The sequence below is a fragment of the Rhamphochromis sp. 'chilingali' genome (assembly GCF_963969265.1).
Source record: "Rhamphochromis sp. 'chilingali' genome assembly, chromosome: 2".
NCBI classification, from domain to species: Eukaryota; Metazoa; Chordata; class Actinopteri; order Cichliformes; family Cichlidae; genus Rhamphochromis; species Rhamphochromis sp. 'chilingali'.
The window spans coordinates 20,519,698-20,534,238 of NC_137930.1; the positions used below are offsets into that span (position 1 = coordinate 20,519,698).

Sequence of the window (14,541 nt, forward strand, 5' to 3'; positions counted from 1 at the left end):
TCCTATTGCTAGTTAGATCTCATTAGAAAGCGCTATTAATAGAAAAATAGAAAAAAATGTGAGTAGTTTCTATCAGATAAGAGAGGCGTGATCGAGAGACAGGAAACGAGAAATGTAGAATTGCCTCTCAAGCAGCTGCATGTGTGAATATGCTATCTGCAGGTAGCAGCCAGTTTAAGGCAGATCAAAGTGAGGACCCATACTGTCCTGGTCCCCAGCCAGAAGACCTCTCACCTCGAGGCAGGCCGTGCTAGCCCTGTGGACGTGACAAGGATGGAGGGGAGGGACTGCCTGCGCAAGAGCTGATAGAAAATGAGACTGATTTTTATCTGTGGATCTGATCACATCTGTATGTTTTTTAAAACAAATGTAGCTCTTCAAAGATTACGATACACTGGTGGAGATGAATGACGAGCTGTGCTACAAAAAATGACGAAAGAAGGATTAACCCCTTTCATCACCACTGTCAATAGTCTTTTATTCAGACTCTTAATTTTATCGTCCATTGAACAATTAGGGCTAATAATGAGGATTCAGACTCATGACAGCTAAATTTGAGGAATATTTTTAATTTGGATTTTATATGCTTGAAGTAGTCGGCAATAAAGGGGCTGGCAGTGATGAGGGCTCGAGTCCTGCTAATGTGAAGGCAGAGCTTCCTTTTAAAACATTCATCACTTGTTTTAACCGAAGCCTTAACAAGCCAGAGCTGGCACAACACACGCATTTTAATAGCTAACAATGATCGTTCCTGCAGTCTTCAGTTTTAGACTTCAGTTGTGGATATGCATGTGTAGTACGCAGCCTTATTTTGTAGAAAAGTAAACAGCATGGTGATGTAAACCATCAAACTCAAGTTTTTCCAAGTTTAAAACAACATCGAGTCTCAGATGTCAAACAGCGTGCCAACAGCTGAAATATAAATCAGCTTGAATTTTACAGGCCTGACTGTGGTGTCTCTTTTATGCGTGTATTGTGTTTTGCGGTTGGGTGTTGCGCGTCCGCCTTCAGGGGAAGTCTGGTCCTGTAGCATGCCAAGGACATTCACAGGTTAGCACATAAATCACAGTAAATAATTCACTCTGGAGTTGGGTTGTGAACTCTTTGTCATCATTAGCATCTTGGAATTTTCTTTAGACACAGGCTGACATGGTTACAGGACTGCCTAAAACAACCACGCAGATTCCTTCAGACTGTTACCTTCAGGTGTTCATCTGCACCAGGAGCAGTCTGAAACATGAGCAGCACCTCTGCCACGCATTTGTTCTGACTTTGGCACACAGTAGTCATTAATTATAGTTAGTGGATAGTGCTTGTTTTTTTTTCCATCCAGCTCAATTATAAATTGAAAAAAAAAAGGAAAACCTGTTTAGAAACCTATTTTGTTTAGGTACCAATGAAACATGGGATGCTATTATAGCTCTCATGTCCTGCATCATTCCCCCTTGCTAATACTTTCCTGTCGACATTCCTGTCAATGTTAGTAATAGAGGTAAAAAAAAGAAAAAAAGATCAACCTATCTAAAATTGAACTACACATACTGAAGTTTTGATGTTAGCATTTTAGCTGCCACCATAATATTTTGTCATTTTGGAGCCAGAAGCTGCCATATTTGGATGAAAGTGTGGAGTGTTATTAGCTATTAGCTAGTTATTAGCTAATGGTAGCAAGCTAGCAAAGTTTAAAGTCAAAGCTCGCAGATGTCCAGATAATTAGTGCTTAATAACACGCTAAACAACGACTAGCATTTCATGTAGCTGAAATAAAGTGCAAAGTCAGTTAATATGTTAAAAAAAAAACGAGTTTAGGGGCTACCTTACAAAATAAAACGCCTTGAGGCAATTGTTGTTGTGTTTTGGTGCTGTATGGATAAAACTGAATTGAATTGAACTGAAAATTCCAAAAACGTGACTGTAAAATGTGACTATAAATTTTGAACTTTGAACAATATTTTCATGCGTTTTACATCTTTTCCTATTGATAAAGACTCTCCTTATACTACACAAAAGTAATTAAGTAACAGATAAATAATTAAATGACAGAAAAGTGTCTGTTTTTAAACTGTCTGCTATATAAAAATGTCAGTTTCTCCAATTTCACACATTTATCATGCAGTTTCACTGGTCTGGCCCCACTAATACTTAGTAGCATTTGAGAGGATTCAGTTTTTCTAAAGAGTTGCCTAAACAGTCACGTACCAGGTCAAATGCCATTGTTGATCCATTCATAACAATTATGAGTATGGAAGGAGTATAAGTTGCAAGGAAGGAAAGTAAGGAAATGAGAAATGTTAACAGGGTGGAAATGTGGAGAATGGAAATGGAGAATAAAGATTATAGAACTTTGTCTGCTATAGCATAGAAAATGAAATGCATGTCTTCCTTTCCCTTCTGCTTTGTAACAATTCTGGTATGATGCTTATTGAGTCGCTCCATTGTTTCTCTTAGTTTATTTATGTTGCAAGGGCTTTCAGCCAAAAGCAATAAATTTAAAGCTGACCCAAGGGTGGCATTACAGGACAGGTTGTTGAGAGCAAAAGCCGCTGTCAATACAAGACAGCAGGCACGTAAAATGAAAATACAAAAACGTTCCTCAACGTTTCATTCACAGGCCAAACCAAACAAATAACGCTCCTTTCTGTGTCTGTAAGGAAATTAGAGTTGGAAGTTTTTGTCTTTTGTCTTTTGTGGGGTGGGGGGTAGATTTTAAACAGTTTCTTTGTTTAACTTTGTTACTAGCAGGCTTAAAAACTACATCAGATGAACATTATCTGAGTCATATGCTTAAGAAATAGGAGAACCGAGAGATGCATCTGGCTCTTCAGTTCATCCATCTACTGTTTGCCAAAGCCTCAACAGAAATGGTCTCAGTGGAAGGGTGGCTGTCCAGAAGCCATTGTTAAGAAAGAGAAACAAGAACTGGACTGAGAATCAGCAGCTATGCTGATGGAGTCATGTATCCAACTTGGGGTTGTGTTTCAGGCAGTGATGTTGGGGATCTCATCAAAAGATGGAGTTCACCAAGAAAATTACAGTAAGTATTATGACAATTATCCCAAACATTGGTAAAAGCACACCAGGATTGGCCTCCCCAGAGCCCAGACCTCAACAATATTAAGCAGTGTTGGATCACCTTGACAAAAGGAACAAAAGGCAGCCAACATCCAAAGAAGAGCTTTGAAGAATAAAGGAGGCCATACCAAATTTTGACTTTCAAGTTAGCTAAAATTGTACAAACAGTTTTGTCCTATTTACTGTATTTCCATGTATCCTTTCATAGGAAAATTAGGATTTACTGAAACATATGTAAGTATAAAGAAATATAGGGTGACTTTTGCACAGTACTATATGAAATTTTACACACAGTGTGACTTTTACAGCACTAAGTGATTTCATTTTATAAATTATTCACGAAAAGCAAACTATTAGCACTCTTATTACTTTAACTTACTAACTTTATATGATGAAAGATATATAAAACCCCTCTAGTACAGGATTTCCTTCATGTTTCATGATACGCATTGCCTTTCATGTAACTTAGTCTGTAGCTGATGCATGCTAACAGTACAGACAGAGGAGATTTAGAGCTGCCACGGTCGTGTATACAGGATGATCTGTGATAAGAGGCAAAGATGTGAGGTCCTGACATTCATGTCTCATTTAATAAGTGATCAGAGGCCAGCGCCACAGATGCTGAGACAGGTACATCAAAGAACTCAGGGGTCTTGCTACTGGAGGATATGGAGAACACTGCAGGATCAAAGTGTCGGAGACTGAAAAAGGGAGAAAAACTGTAGTACCCTATAGAAATTAACTGCTGCTGCAGCGGGTTTTAAGTGCATATAGCTGTGCTCTTGGCAGCTCTCAGAATAATGAAAAAAGGCTTCAATCATATGTTCTCTCTACATCCCAATACTCTGTGTGTGTGTCTGTGTGATGTTTCTTTTAGTATATTTATAAAGACCTGCAAATAGCATATATACATTTTTATGAAGACATTTTGCTGCTTCTTACAGTGAAACTTTACAATCCGTAATCACAAACTTAAGATTACCTCATTCCTTAGGAATAAGCGCACAGGAATGCAATTTATTATGATTAAAGTGCAGGTATGGCATTTTTAAGTCTGTCTTAAAACAACACTGCCTTTATGAGTGGACTTCTGCTGTGTATAAGAATATGGTTGGTGTCTGCGTTTATCCAGGATGATCTGAAAGTAACAAGCATTAGATGAAAGCTCTCCCTAGACTTACCCCGAGGAAACCTTTAAAGGCCACGTTACCGCTAATTGGCTGAGCCTATTTCTCAGAGGACCACAGTAGGACAAAAAATTCTGACGTAAAACAGCAAGCTGTCAAAAGAGCCACATGTCTGATGATTGTGAGCTCAATTGCAAAGATTACTACACATACTGACACGCTTGATTCATCAGAGCCTATTGTGAGCAGCTGCCGAGGGGGTAGGTGCGTCCAAAAAAAGACATAATGCGTTAATCACGAGAAACTAAAGGTGCGTGGCAATGTAAGTATTATAGTATTGCTTCGACAAACACACACACACACACACACACACACACACACACACACACACACACACACACACACACACACACACACACACACACACACACACACACAAATCATTAAAACTTTGGCAATTCTCTTTATACTAGAGCCCAACTAATTTTTACGGCCCATACTGATAACAATAGTTAATAATTAAGAATCTGATACATCAAGTTGTATATTTTTTTCTTTCAAACACAAACAGATTTCTCTACCATTTGTTACATGAGTCCTTATTGGACTGGATTATTTATTTACACTCTGCCTGACTCTGATTGGCTCAGCTAGTCCGCAGGTATGTTAATGACCTAAATACTTTGCAGACTGCCCTCTGGTGGATAAACTATGCAAGCTCAACATTCAAAACATGGATAAAGTGCATTTCCCCCTTCTAAACTTGAAATTTTAAAGTTTTATTTATTAGCAATTATAAATGTTTATACTAATAGATTGGCAAATAGCTAATATTGACTGACATATCAGCCTAACTAAGTGTCTACAAGAAAGTATGCATCTTCTAAAGTTCAACAAGCAAACATATTCAGTGAAGACTGTACTAAGTACACTTGTGAAGCTTTGGGAATTCCTGTCAAATTACTTCTCGGAGAAAGGTCTCTATGAAGAGTAGGAATAATTACTGTGACAAAAACCTAAACTCATGGAGAGTGTGCTACACCGTTTCTTTAAAAAAAGACCATAAAATTTGATTAAAAGGGATTAAAATCAATGAACCAATTAATTTTTGGCGTTCCACTACGATATATTTTATGCTTTTGCATACACCACTCCATATTCTTTCTGCCACTCATATGTGATAAAACAGGTCAAGTCACTGGTGACGTATTGAATACCTCTGTGTGAGTGGTCATACATTTCCCATGGTATTGTGCTTTCATGCATGCGTGTAAGCATGGCTCCAGTCTTTCTCCCAAGCCAGAGCCCAGAGCAGAACAGAGTACAATGATGATTAATCCAGTATGTGTGCGGTTAATAGAGTGTAGGAGCCAATCGGTAGTAGGACCAGAGACAATAGCAGGAAGTAACCACGTGAAGGGGGGCTGCCGGTCACCATGACCCTATGGATATTGTTCTGCTGCCTACCAAGATTTGAAGGATGGAGGGGACGAGTGAAGGACACCATAAGGAGGGTGGAGGCAGAGCATAAGGGTAGTGGTCATAAGTAGGAAAAGGCAAACTGGAGGAAACAAAGCGAGAAGAGGTAACAGATAGTAAAAATGCCATGAAGGAGACAGGTTTAAGGTTAGCTTAAGTTAAAACTACAGGAAAGAACAGCAAATGAGTGCGTATGACCTGCACGTCTCAGACAAATTGACAGCTGACACACAGACCACCAAAGAAACCCACCCCGCCCCCAGTGTCATTCTATAACCGGAGTCCTGCTCTGCGGCACGTACACTTCCACACTGAGGGGCCAACCAGTCTGTAATATCCCAGCTCCAGATTCCTGCTTTGTTCTCCGTTTGGACGGCTTTGTTCACAGACCAGAGACCGGATGTCTTCTCAGTGACTAGCTGCACTCTCCTTTTCTCCCGGGTTGCACCCAAGTGCTCTCCTCATTATCTGGTGCCCTTTATTTTTATTTTATTGTTTCTTTCTTTGAGAAGCAAAATACTTTCTTTTTTCTTTTTTACTGAACCAAACACAAAAAACCCCTTAATATTAAAACATGACACCACATATTTATCATGTGAACCCACTGCTGTACAATACAGTACAGTATATACTCATTGGATACCCTACTTGCTAGTATCAGGTTGAACCGCTTTTGCCTTCAGAACTTAATTCTTCATGGCACAGGCTCAACAAGGTTTCTCAGAGATGCTGGTAAATATTGACATGAGGCCTTTTAAGTAGTGTGAACTCCTCAACATGGTCAAGAAACCAGTTTGAGTATCTGAGCTTTGTGACATGATGCATTAAACTGGTGGAAGCGGCCATCAGAAGATGGGCACACAGTGGTCATAAAGACGTGGACACGTTCAGTAATAATACTCGGCCAGTCTGTGTCATTAAAACAGTGCTCAAGTGCTACAAGGAAAAAAGAAGAAAAAAAGCATTGCCCAAACAATTACACTGCCACCACCAGCCTCAACGGTTGATATGAGGGAATATGGATCCATTTATTGTCCAATTTTGGTGAGCCTGTGTGAACTGTAGCCTCAGTTTCTGTTCTTAGCTGACAAGAGTCTCCTGCGGGGTGATCTTCTACTGCTGTTGCCCATTTGCTTCAAGGTTTGACATTTTGTGCATTCAGCAATGCTCTTCTGCATGTCTTGATTTTAACAAGTGTTTATTTGAGTTACTGTTGCCTTCCTATCAGGCCGACGAAGTCTGGCCATTCTCGTCAGACCTCTGACATTAACAAGGCATTTTTGCCTAGAGAACTGCTGGTCACTGGATATTTTCTCTTTGTCAGACTATTCTCTGTAAACACTAGAGATGGTTGCGTGGGAAAATCCCAGCAAATCAGCAGTTTTGAAAAACTCAGACCAGCCCCTCTGGGACCAACTAACACACCATGTTCAGACTTACTTAAATAACCTGTCTTCCCTGTTCTGAGGCTCGGTTTAAACTTCGGCAGGACCTCTCAATTGTGTCTACATGCCTAAATGCACTGAGTTGCTCCCATGTTGATTAAATGTTTGTATTAACAAACAGTTGAACAACTATACATACAAAAGTAGACATGTCCTGAGAAAATGTTTAAACTTTGCCAAAGGAATAAATGGCCTGTATTTATATAGCGCTTTACTAGTCCCTAAGGACCCCAAAGCGCTTTACATATCCAGTCATCCACACATTCACACACTGGTGATGGCAAGCTACATTGTAGCCACAGCCACCCTGGGGCGCACTGGCGAGGCTGCCGGACACTGGCGCCACCGGGCCCTCTGACCACCACCAGTAGGCAACGGGTGAAGTGTCTTGCCCAAGGACACAACGACCGAGACTGTCCTAGCCGGGGCTCAAACCGGCAACCTTCCGATTTCAAGGCGAACTCCCAACTCTTGAGCCACAATCGCCCACATACTTTTACACTTTGCTTTCTTACACACAATTAAATATGGAACAACAGAGAATAAAAGTCACAAGACAACACAGTACAACAACTGCATAAATTCTATATTAGGGTATGGAATTTGGCTCTGGGTCCGAAAAGTCAACTGAATGTGAAAGTGGCTTGCATTCTTTCAAATGGCCAGTAGGGGGGCTAGCCATGTTGTTGCAAGAATAAGTCAGATTGGTTAGCATTAAATGGGAAAATGACCCTACTGATCACTTGACCGGTGACCTCAGGAAACACTTTGTTGACGAGTTTATGGTCTCAGTTGCTGGTTTCGAGCATCTTCAATTGGTAAACATGGTACTCATTACAAGCAATAAGGATGAAAAAGGAGGGTATACTTTAGGGCAAACAATTAAATGATAGTCCATGACACGGTGGCCACATCCATGTTTTGTCTATACCTGTTTTATTTTAACTGTCTCTGTCTTATTTATTTGCTTTTGTGTGAAGGAATTTGTACGTGAGGGCGATTACAAGTATTCTTTTTATACAGCCTTTCATGTTTCCCAGCATCCATTGGATACGTGGCATGAATCAAATACTTGCTCCCTGACCCCTGGATGCTTCTGTCGTTACAACCTGAAATTGCACGTGAAGGCAGGTCATTGTGACTGCAGGATGACATTCCACAGAGGCCAGTGGAGGTGCAGCAGAACCTTAAAGCAAAGGGAGGAAGCCCTTTCTCACTGGGTTGCTCACACGCCCTCGCACAAATGAGAGGTTTTCCACGTCCGAGGGCTATTTGTAAGCGCATTGTGGCTCCTGGAAAAAGGGGAAGTGAATGTTGGAAGGAAGCGTGGATTGCAGACGGGGACTTTGGATGATGTAGTCCTGCCGTGCAGTAGCAGGAAGTGATGACTCTGGAAAAGTCCAGTACATTATGAGTGGAAAAATACCTGATGATTTCTTTCTATCTATTTATCCTTCCATCCGTGGAGGCAGTTATTATACAATAGGCCAGTTTAGCAGCAAAGGGTTCACATGATAAATATATAGAGTCATAATAGGAGTAATCGGATCGGAATGTGGGAACCAAAGTTGTGATACATATTTATATTTTCACCTTTAATCTTGATGCAATTCTATTGCCTCTTAATTAAAACTGATATATCTTAGCCCCAAGTGGGCCCCCAAGGCTAATTTTACCATCTAAGAAGTTGAGAGGAGTGATGTTTCTATGGCACAACTATCAACAACTGACAAATAATAAGGAGCAATGTCTACTCACAGCTTTTTCTTAAGTGCCCGTTAAGCCAAAATAGTTATGAATCAGTGGTTTAATTGTTTCTTCCACAAAGGAGGTGGAACCTTGTGTGTGCTGCATGTGAGAAAAAAACAACTTCAGACTATGTTTAGACCTGATTCTCATGACATTGTCCAGTTTTTGTATGTGAGAACAGCTTTGGTAGAGTGTGGGCAAAGGAAGAACCCCATATTGCATTACCCTAGTCCAGTTTTCTCTTGTTTTGGAGATTTGGTTGAAGATGCCCTCTAAAAGTGCGCTTCCAAATCACAATATTTGATATTATATATAAAGACACACTGATCAACCGACCAGGGACAGGAATCAGATACTTTTCAGCATCCTCGCTTGGTGACTGGCTGGGCAGCATCACCAATGTCAGATTACGAGCCCATTCTTTTCATGCATGCGCATAGTAGCACAGGAAAATAGTCAGTTTTCACATTAGCAAACACACAACACTGTGATCAACAACACTGTGATTGGTGTGGTTGTGATCTGTTAGCGAGTTCTTACTGAGGAAAACACAAAATTGGCCAAACTAAATTGGCAGGGTTGAAAAAATGGTGGGTTTGATTCTAGTGTAGGAGTCGCTCTCATGGCTCATGCAGTGATGTCACTCGGTGCCCTTCTGTCTGTTGACATCACATTTTTGGCATGACTCAACTGGCTTTGAACCCCACCCAAGTAGGTACTGAAAAAGTACCTGGTAGCCCATACTACTGCCAAACGGAAAACCAAGTCAAGTCGAGCAAAACTGAGTAAGTAGAAGTAGAAAAGAAGCTTATATCAGGTAAAGATTGGTGTACAGAAAGTGTGAAGTTTAAAAGATTTTATTATGAGAATAAAATTTTGCATTGAAGAAAAGCTTTTAAATGTATATGCTGCCAATTATAGTTTTTAGAATGAAAATCTGAATTGTCAGAAATTGGTTTGTCAGCAGGCTGCAAGGCCATGGGTGCAAAAATGTTTATGTTGGAAAAAATACGTATATAACGGCACAAAATGAAACTATTCAAAGACAAAAGAAATAAATAAAAATCCCCTGATGACTAAATATTACGTAAAGGAGAATGGGCATCTAATACAGATGTTTTTTTAGAGTTTCATTATTTGTGAGCATGTCAAGGCATAAGCTTAAATGCTTTTTTCCTCAGAAGGTGAACAAGATACCCCATGAGGATGTCTGCATGTCTGCCAGTTTATTGTGACCAGGAAGACTTGTCTGCAACAACATGCACGTGCTCATCAGGGAGGCTTCCAGTGGAAAAGTACTGTACAACCGGAATAACTACTAGTCTATGGGATATTCAGCTGTCCATGTCTACGACCAAGGATCACTGCTTAAGTGCAGCAAGTTACCAGCAGAAAAGAGAGATCCCTGCAAACATAAATACAGAGCCAGGATGCTGAGAATATATATTTATTTAATAGAGATTCATGACAATAAAAGCGATGACAATACTGAAGAAACACGACTCCCTTTCTATTAGTAACAAAACCATGCGCAGTGGGGTATGCAGTTTGTAATTTAATGTAATAATGCTGGTTATCAGTTAACTACAAAAATTCTAGTCATCTAACGAGCCACAAAAAGATGTACATACTTTCAAACACAAACCCCTGTGCTTATCATTCCAACCAAGGTTTACATTGATTTTGTTTTATTTTACACTGTGGTCTCTTGTGGAAGACTTAAGTACCCTTCCTGTTATCTTGAGGGCTATTCAAGACCAAAGAGAGTGTCAGTGAATGGCCTTGTTAGTATGACAAACAACTGGGCATCAGTGGCCTTGCTTTATAGCTGCATGACCCCACAGGGCATGGTTTTGCGATCAGCTTGCCAGGGCTCGATATTCACACAATCGGAACGTGAAAGAGTAACTGGGAGAAGATGAGAATTGCCAGAAACAGCTGAGAAATGTCAGGGAAAACAAAACAGAAAATGTGGCACTCAATTCCCAGCTCTGCGTCTCTGATCCCGATCGCAGCACAGAAACGCTGATGACCCCATCTATCTTTTGGCCCTTACTGAATGAACGGAAACGACAATCTTGGCTCAGAAATGATACAGTGAGGAAGCCATCTCGATCGCTCACCTAGATCCATCTTAGCCCAAGCTGCGTGAGCGGCGCAGCTCAGCTCAAAGGCCAAGAGGGGAAGGAAAGAGGAAGACACTGTAGCTTAAACACCATGAAAGATGGAGGATATTTTGGCTCAGAAAGCAGGGGAGGAAGAGAGGAAGGTGACAGGAGTGACCTAATGTGAACTCTCGTCACCTCAATGAATCACAAATCATGTTGGAAAACACAATGCTCAATACCTTATACAGAGAAGCATTCCAGCTGCAAAATGACTTTTACTCTGTTGATGTGAGACACGTCACGTTCAGAAACACGGCTGTTGCCCTTTAGACTGCAAGTAATGTAAGTAAGAGGCACTTAGATCCCATTTAGAGAAGATGCTAAACCTCCTCAATAGTTCAGGAACTCAGAATAACCCTATAATATATATAAGGTTACTTTCCCTGTCAAGATTTTAGAAAAAGTTGCCTTTCTCAAGTTTTTTCATAGTTTTTCATACTTGAATACTTTTAATATGTTTAAGAGATTTCAGTCTAATTTAAGAAAGATGCAGATTTTGCCCTGTTAAGAGTTTATAATGATATCATTTTATCTGCTGATTTTGGCTCTTCTGGACTTTACTGCATTTAGACAATGATCTAAACTAAATATTTTTAAACTGGATTTCCTTATTTGATGGCACCTTTAGAGTCCAAACTGCTCGCCATTCCTAACTTCCATTAACTGCGGCATCCCTCAAGGATCCGTTTTAGGTCCTTTTTTACTTAAATTGTACACGCTACCTCTCTTGCTCTATTGTTCATAGATACAAAATTCACTATCACTGTTATGCAGGCAAAAAAAAACAAACACTTCAACAAAATGACTTCACTTTACTTATTATTTGATTTGGCATCCCACGCTCCACAAACATCAAGATAAGATACTTATCTTCCAAACTGCAGTTGAAAATCATGGTGTTTATATGGAGAGTTATTTGAGTTTTAACGATCAAATCAAGGATGCTGTTAAACGAAGCTTTTACCAACTGAGAACCAATCACTAAGTTAAAGCCAGTTTAGCAGCTAAAGGATTTCAGCTGGACTGCTGCAACTTTACCTCAAACCTCTGTCTCTCTCTCTCTCTCTGTGTTGCAGATGATTTAAAATGCAGCTGATCAATGTTTAACCAGTACAATGAAAATAGCACATCACTATCTGTGATATTTCAAATAGATTTTAAAATTTTACTATTTGTTTTTAAAGTCCACAATATATCTGTAATATATTGAAGAAGTTCTTTTAAAAAAATCTTTTATCTCCGCATTTTTCCTCTGTGTCACGGAGGTTCTGGCAATTTCTTAAATCTCTAGAGGACGCTCTTTTTCTGCTCTATTATATGCTTTATTACAGCTCACCCTGAATGTTTTCTATTGCTCTTTTATTTGACTCTTTTGAACACTCATAGATTTTATTTATATTTTCATTCTTTTCATTCTTGTTTTTCAAATTATTGGGTTCTTGGTGATCTGGAAAACACTCTGGGTCAATATGTCTGTGAAGGTTCTCAGCCATCCAGGTCATGGTAGTCTAAGGAGCTTGGAAAGAAAAGTGTCTGGACTTCTTTAAGTTGCTTGAAGACTCTGGGTCAACTTATGTTGTTGTTTGTACACTGACCTGACAGTATAGTTTGTACAACATTTGCCTTTTTGTCTTATTACAAAGCGAGAAAACACTGCATGGGGACTTCAACTAAACTAAAGAATGCACGTACACAGAAATACTGAGGCATACATTTTTGTATTTTGTGGACTGAAATGAGAAAGTATTATAACTTCTATCACGGTACAAGTATTGTTTTGAGACACACTTGGAGAAAATGTGAACCTACTCATTAAGTTTTGCACGAGTCTGTTAGAGATAATCAGACGCTGACTAAAACAGCGACTGCCTCAGAAACCAACAACCCACATCTCTTCTGTGTGAATCATTTGGGCATCTATGCATATATGTTATGCAAACATTTGCCCACTAGAGGGACATATAACATCATTATTCACAGTTACAGCTCACTCCTGCATCTGACCAGCGGATGTCACTAAAGTTTTTATTTTCAATCAACAAGTCTCAGAAAATACATATAACACAGACTCATCTTGCACCCTTAAGTTCCTTTTTTTTCTTTAAAAAAAAAAAGAAATTAACAATACAAATTGCTCCTTTAGTACAAGAAAGATCATTCCTGTAATTATGTTTAATAGTAATTTAATCAAAAACCAGACTCCAGCACTCTTGACTCTGAACTCCATTTGGTGCACGTTATTCCTTCACCTAACCACCAGGGGTCACTCTCTAACAGCAAATCACACAGTATTGCTAAAGCTTCTTAAAGTTGTGACCTGTGAATGGCTTTCTCACACCTGTTCACTGCAGTACTAAACTGGGATGGCTTAGTTTCACACAAGAAAAAAATCAGAGACTTACCGAGCGAAGATGGGGTAGGAACCTTTCTATGTCGTTCATGTCTATACCATCATCTTCTTCAAACTTGTTTTTGATTATCCTGTAAGAGAGAAAGGGTGAGATCAGGAGGTTGTATGATGCTATAAATTAAGGTGGTATAGAGCAATCAAAACTGTTCTGAGTTCCACCAGTGAGACAAAATAACTGAACATAAATAAATGTATAGTTTACCCTTCTCTGTCAATGTGTGGCAGATGCTTTGGCGTTCCTCTGAAGTGTTTTCTGTGAAAATGGCTAAAATCCAGCTTCTCTGGCTGCACGTCCCAGCCTGCACCTCTACAAGGAGGAGACAAAGTAACAGTTAGAGTCATGGAGAGTCTCTGCATAAGTGCATATGAGGGGAAATGCAGATCTTTAGCAGGTCTTGTGTGGGATAATCTGGACTTTATTTGGATCACTTGCATGAAAACTGCTACAAAGTTGCAAAAACTCATTTTAAAAATGATGTGGGACATTTTCTTTTTAATCAAATCCCTTAGAAATGATTTATTTGCCTTTTTATTTTGAAGATATAGAGAGACATTGTGATATTTCTTGATTTCTTGTTACATCACCATCCTTTAAAGTTATCCTTCAAATTATTTTTGGCTTTTCAAAAGGCTTTAATTATACTTTCACTAAATCCAGATAAAACTTCACAAGCTTCTACTTACGAAAGCAACTGGTGTTCAAGAACCAGTTCCCTTGGGGGGGGGACATGAGATTTTATATAATGAATGGCTTGCTTTTCTTAATATTTCAGGTTGTCATTGATTACCGTAATGTATGTAATTTTTTAATGCCTGGTGTGTGAATGCAGATGTATAAATATGTGAATTGTTTATGCATCTATATCTCTGGCTCTATATGTGTATAAAATGATTTACACATTTCTGCATGTTTTATACTGTATAATTTATAATCTACTTGCAGGGTACCATTGCTAATGAGACCCTTAGTTTTTCTTATTATATCATCTGATATACAATATATAATACACTATGTTTCCATATTTCACACACACACACACACACACACACACACACACACACACACACACACACACACACACACACACACA

General features: G+C 39.4%; 1 protein-coding gene across 3 annotated transcripts in view; it reads right to left on the minus strand.

Moving 5' to 3' along the window:
- Positions 1-14,541, minus strand: part of ctif (CBP80/20-dependent translation initiation factor) — a 61,881-nt gene that overhangs the window by 29,276 nt on the left and 18,064 nt on the right. For all 3 annotated transcript variants that reach the window (XM_080875445.1, XM_080875446.1, XM_080875444.1), the window contains exons 6-7: positions 13,653-13,757; positions 13,443-13,521 (exon numbers count right to left, since the gene is read on the minus strand). In XM_080875445.1, coding sequence (XP_080731571.1) covers positions 13,443-13,521; positions 13,653-13,757 — 184 coding nt within the window. The remainder of the gene's footprint in view (positions 1-13,442; positions 13,522-13,652; positions 13,758-14,541) is intronic.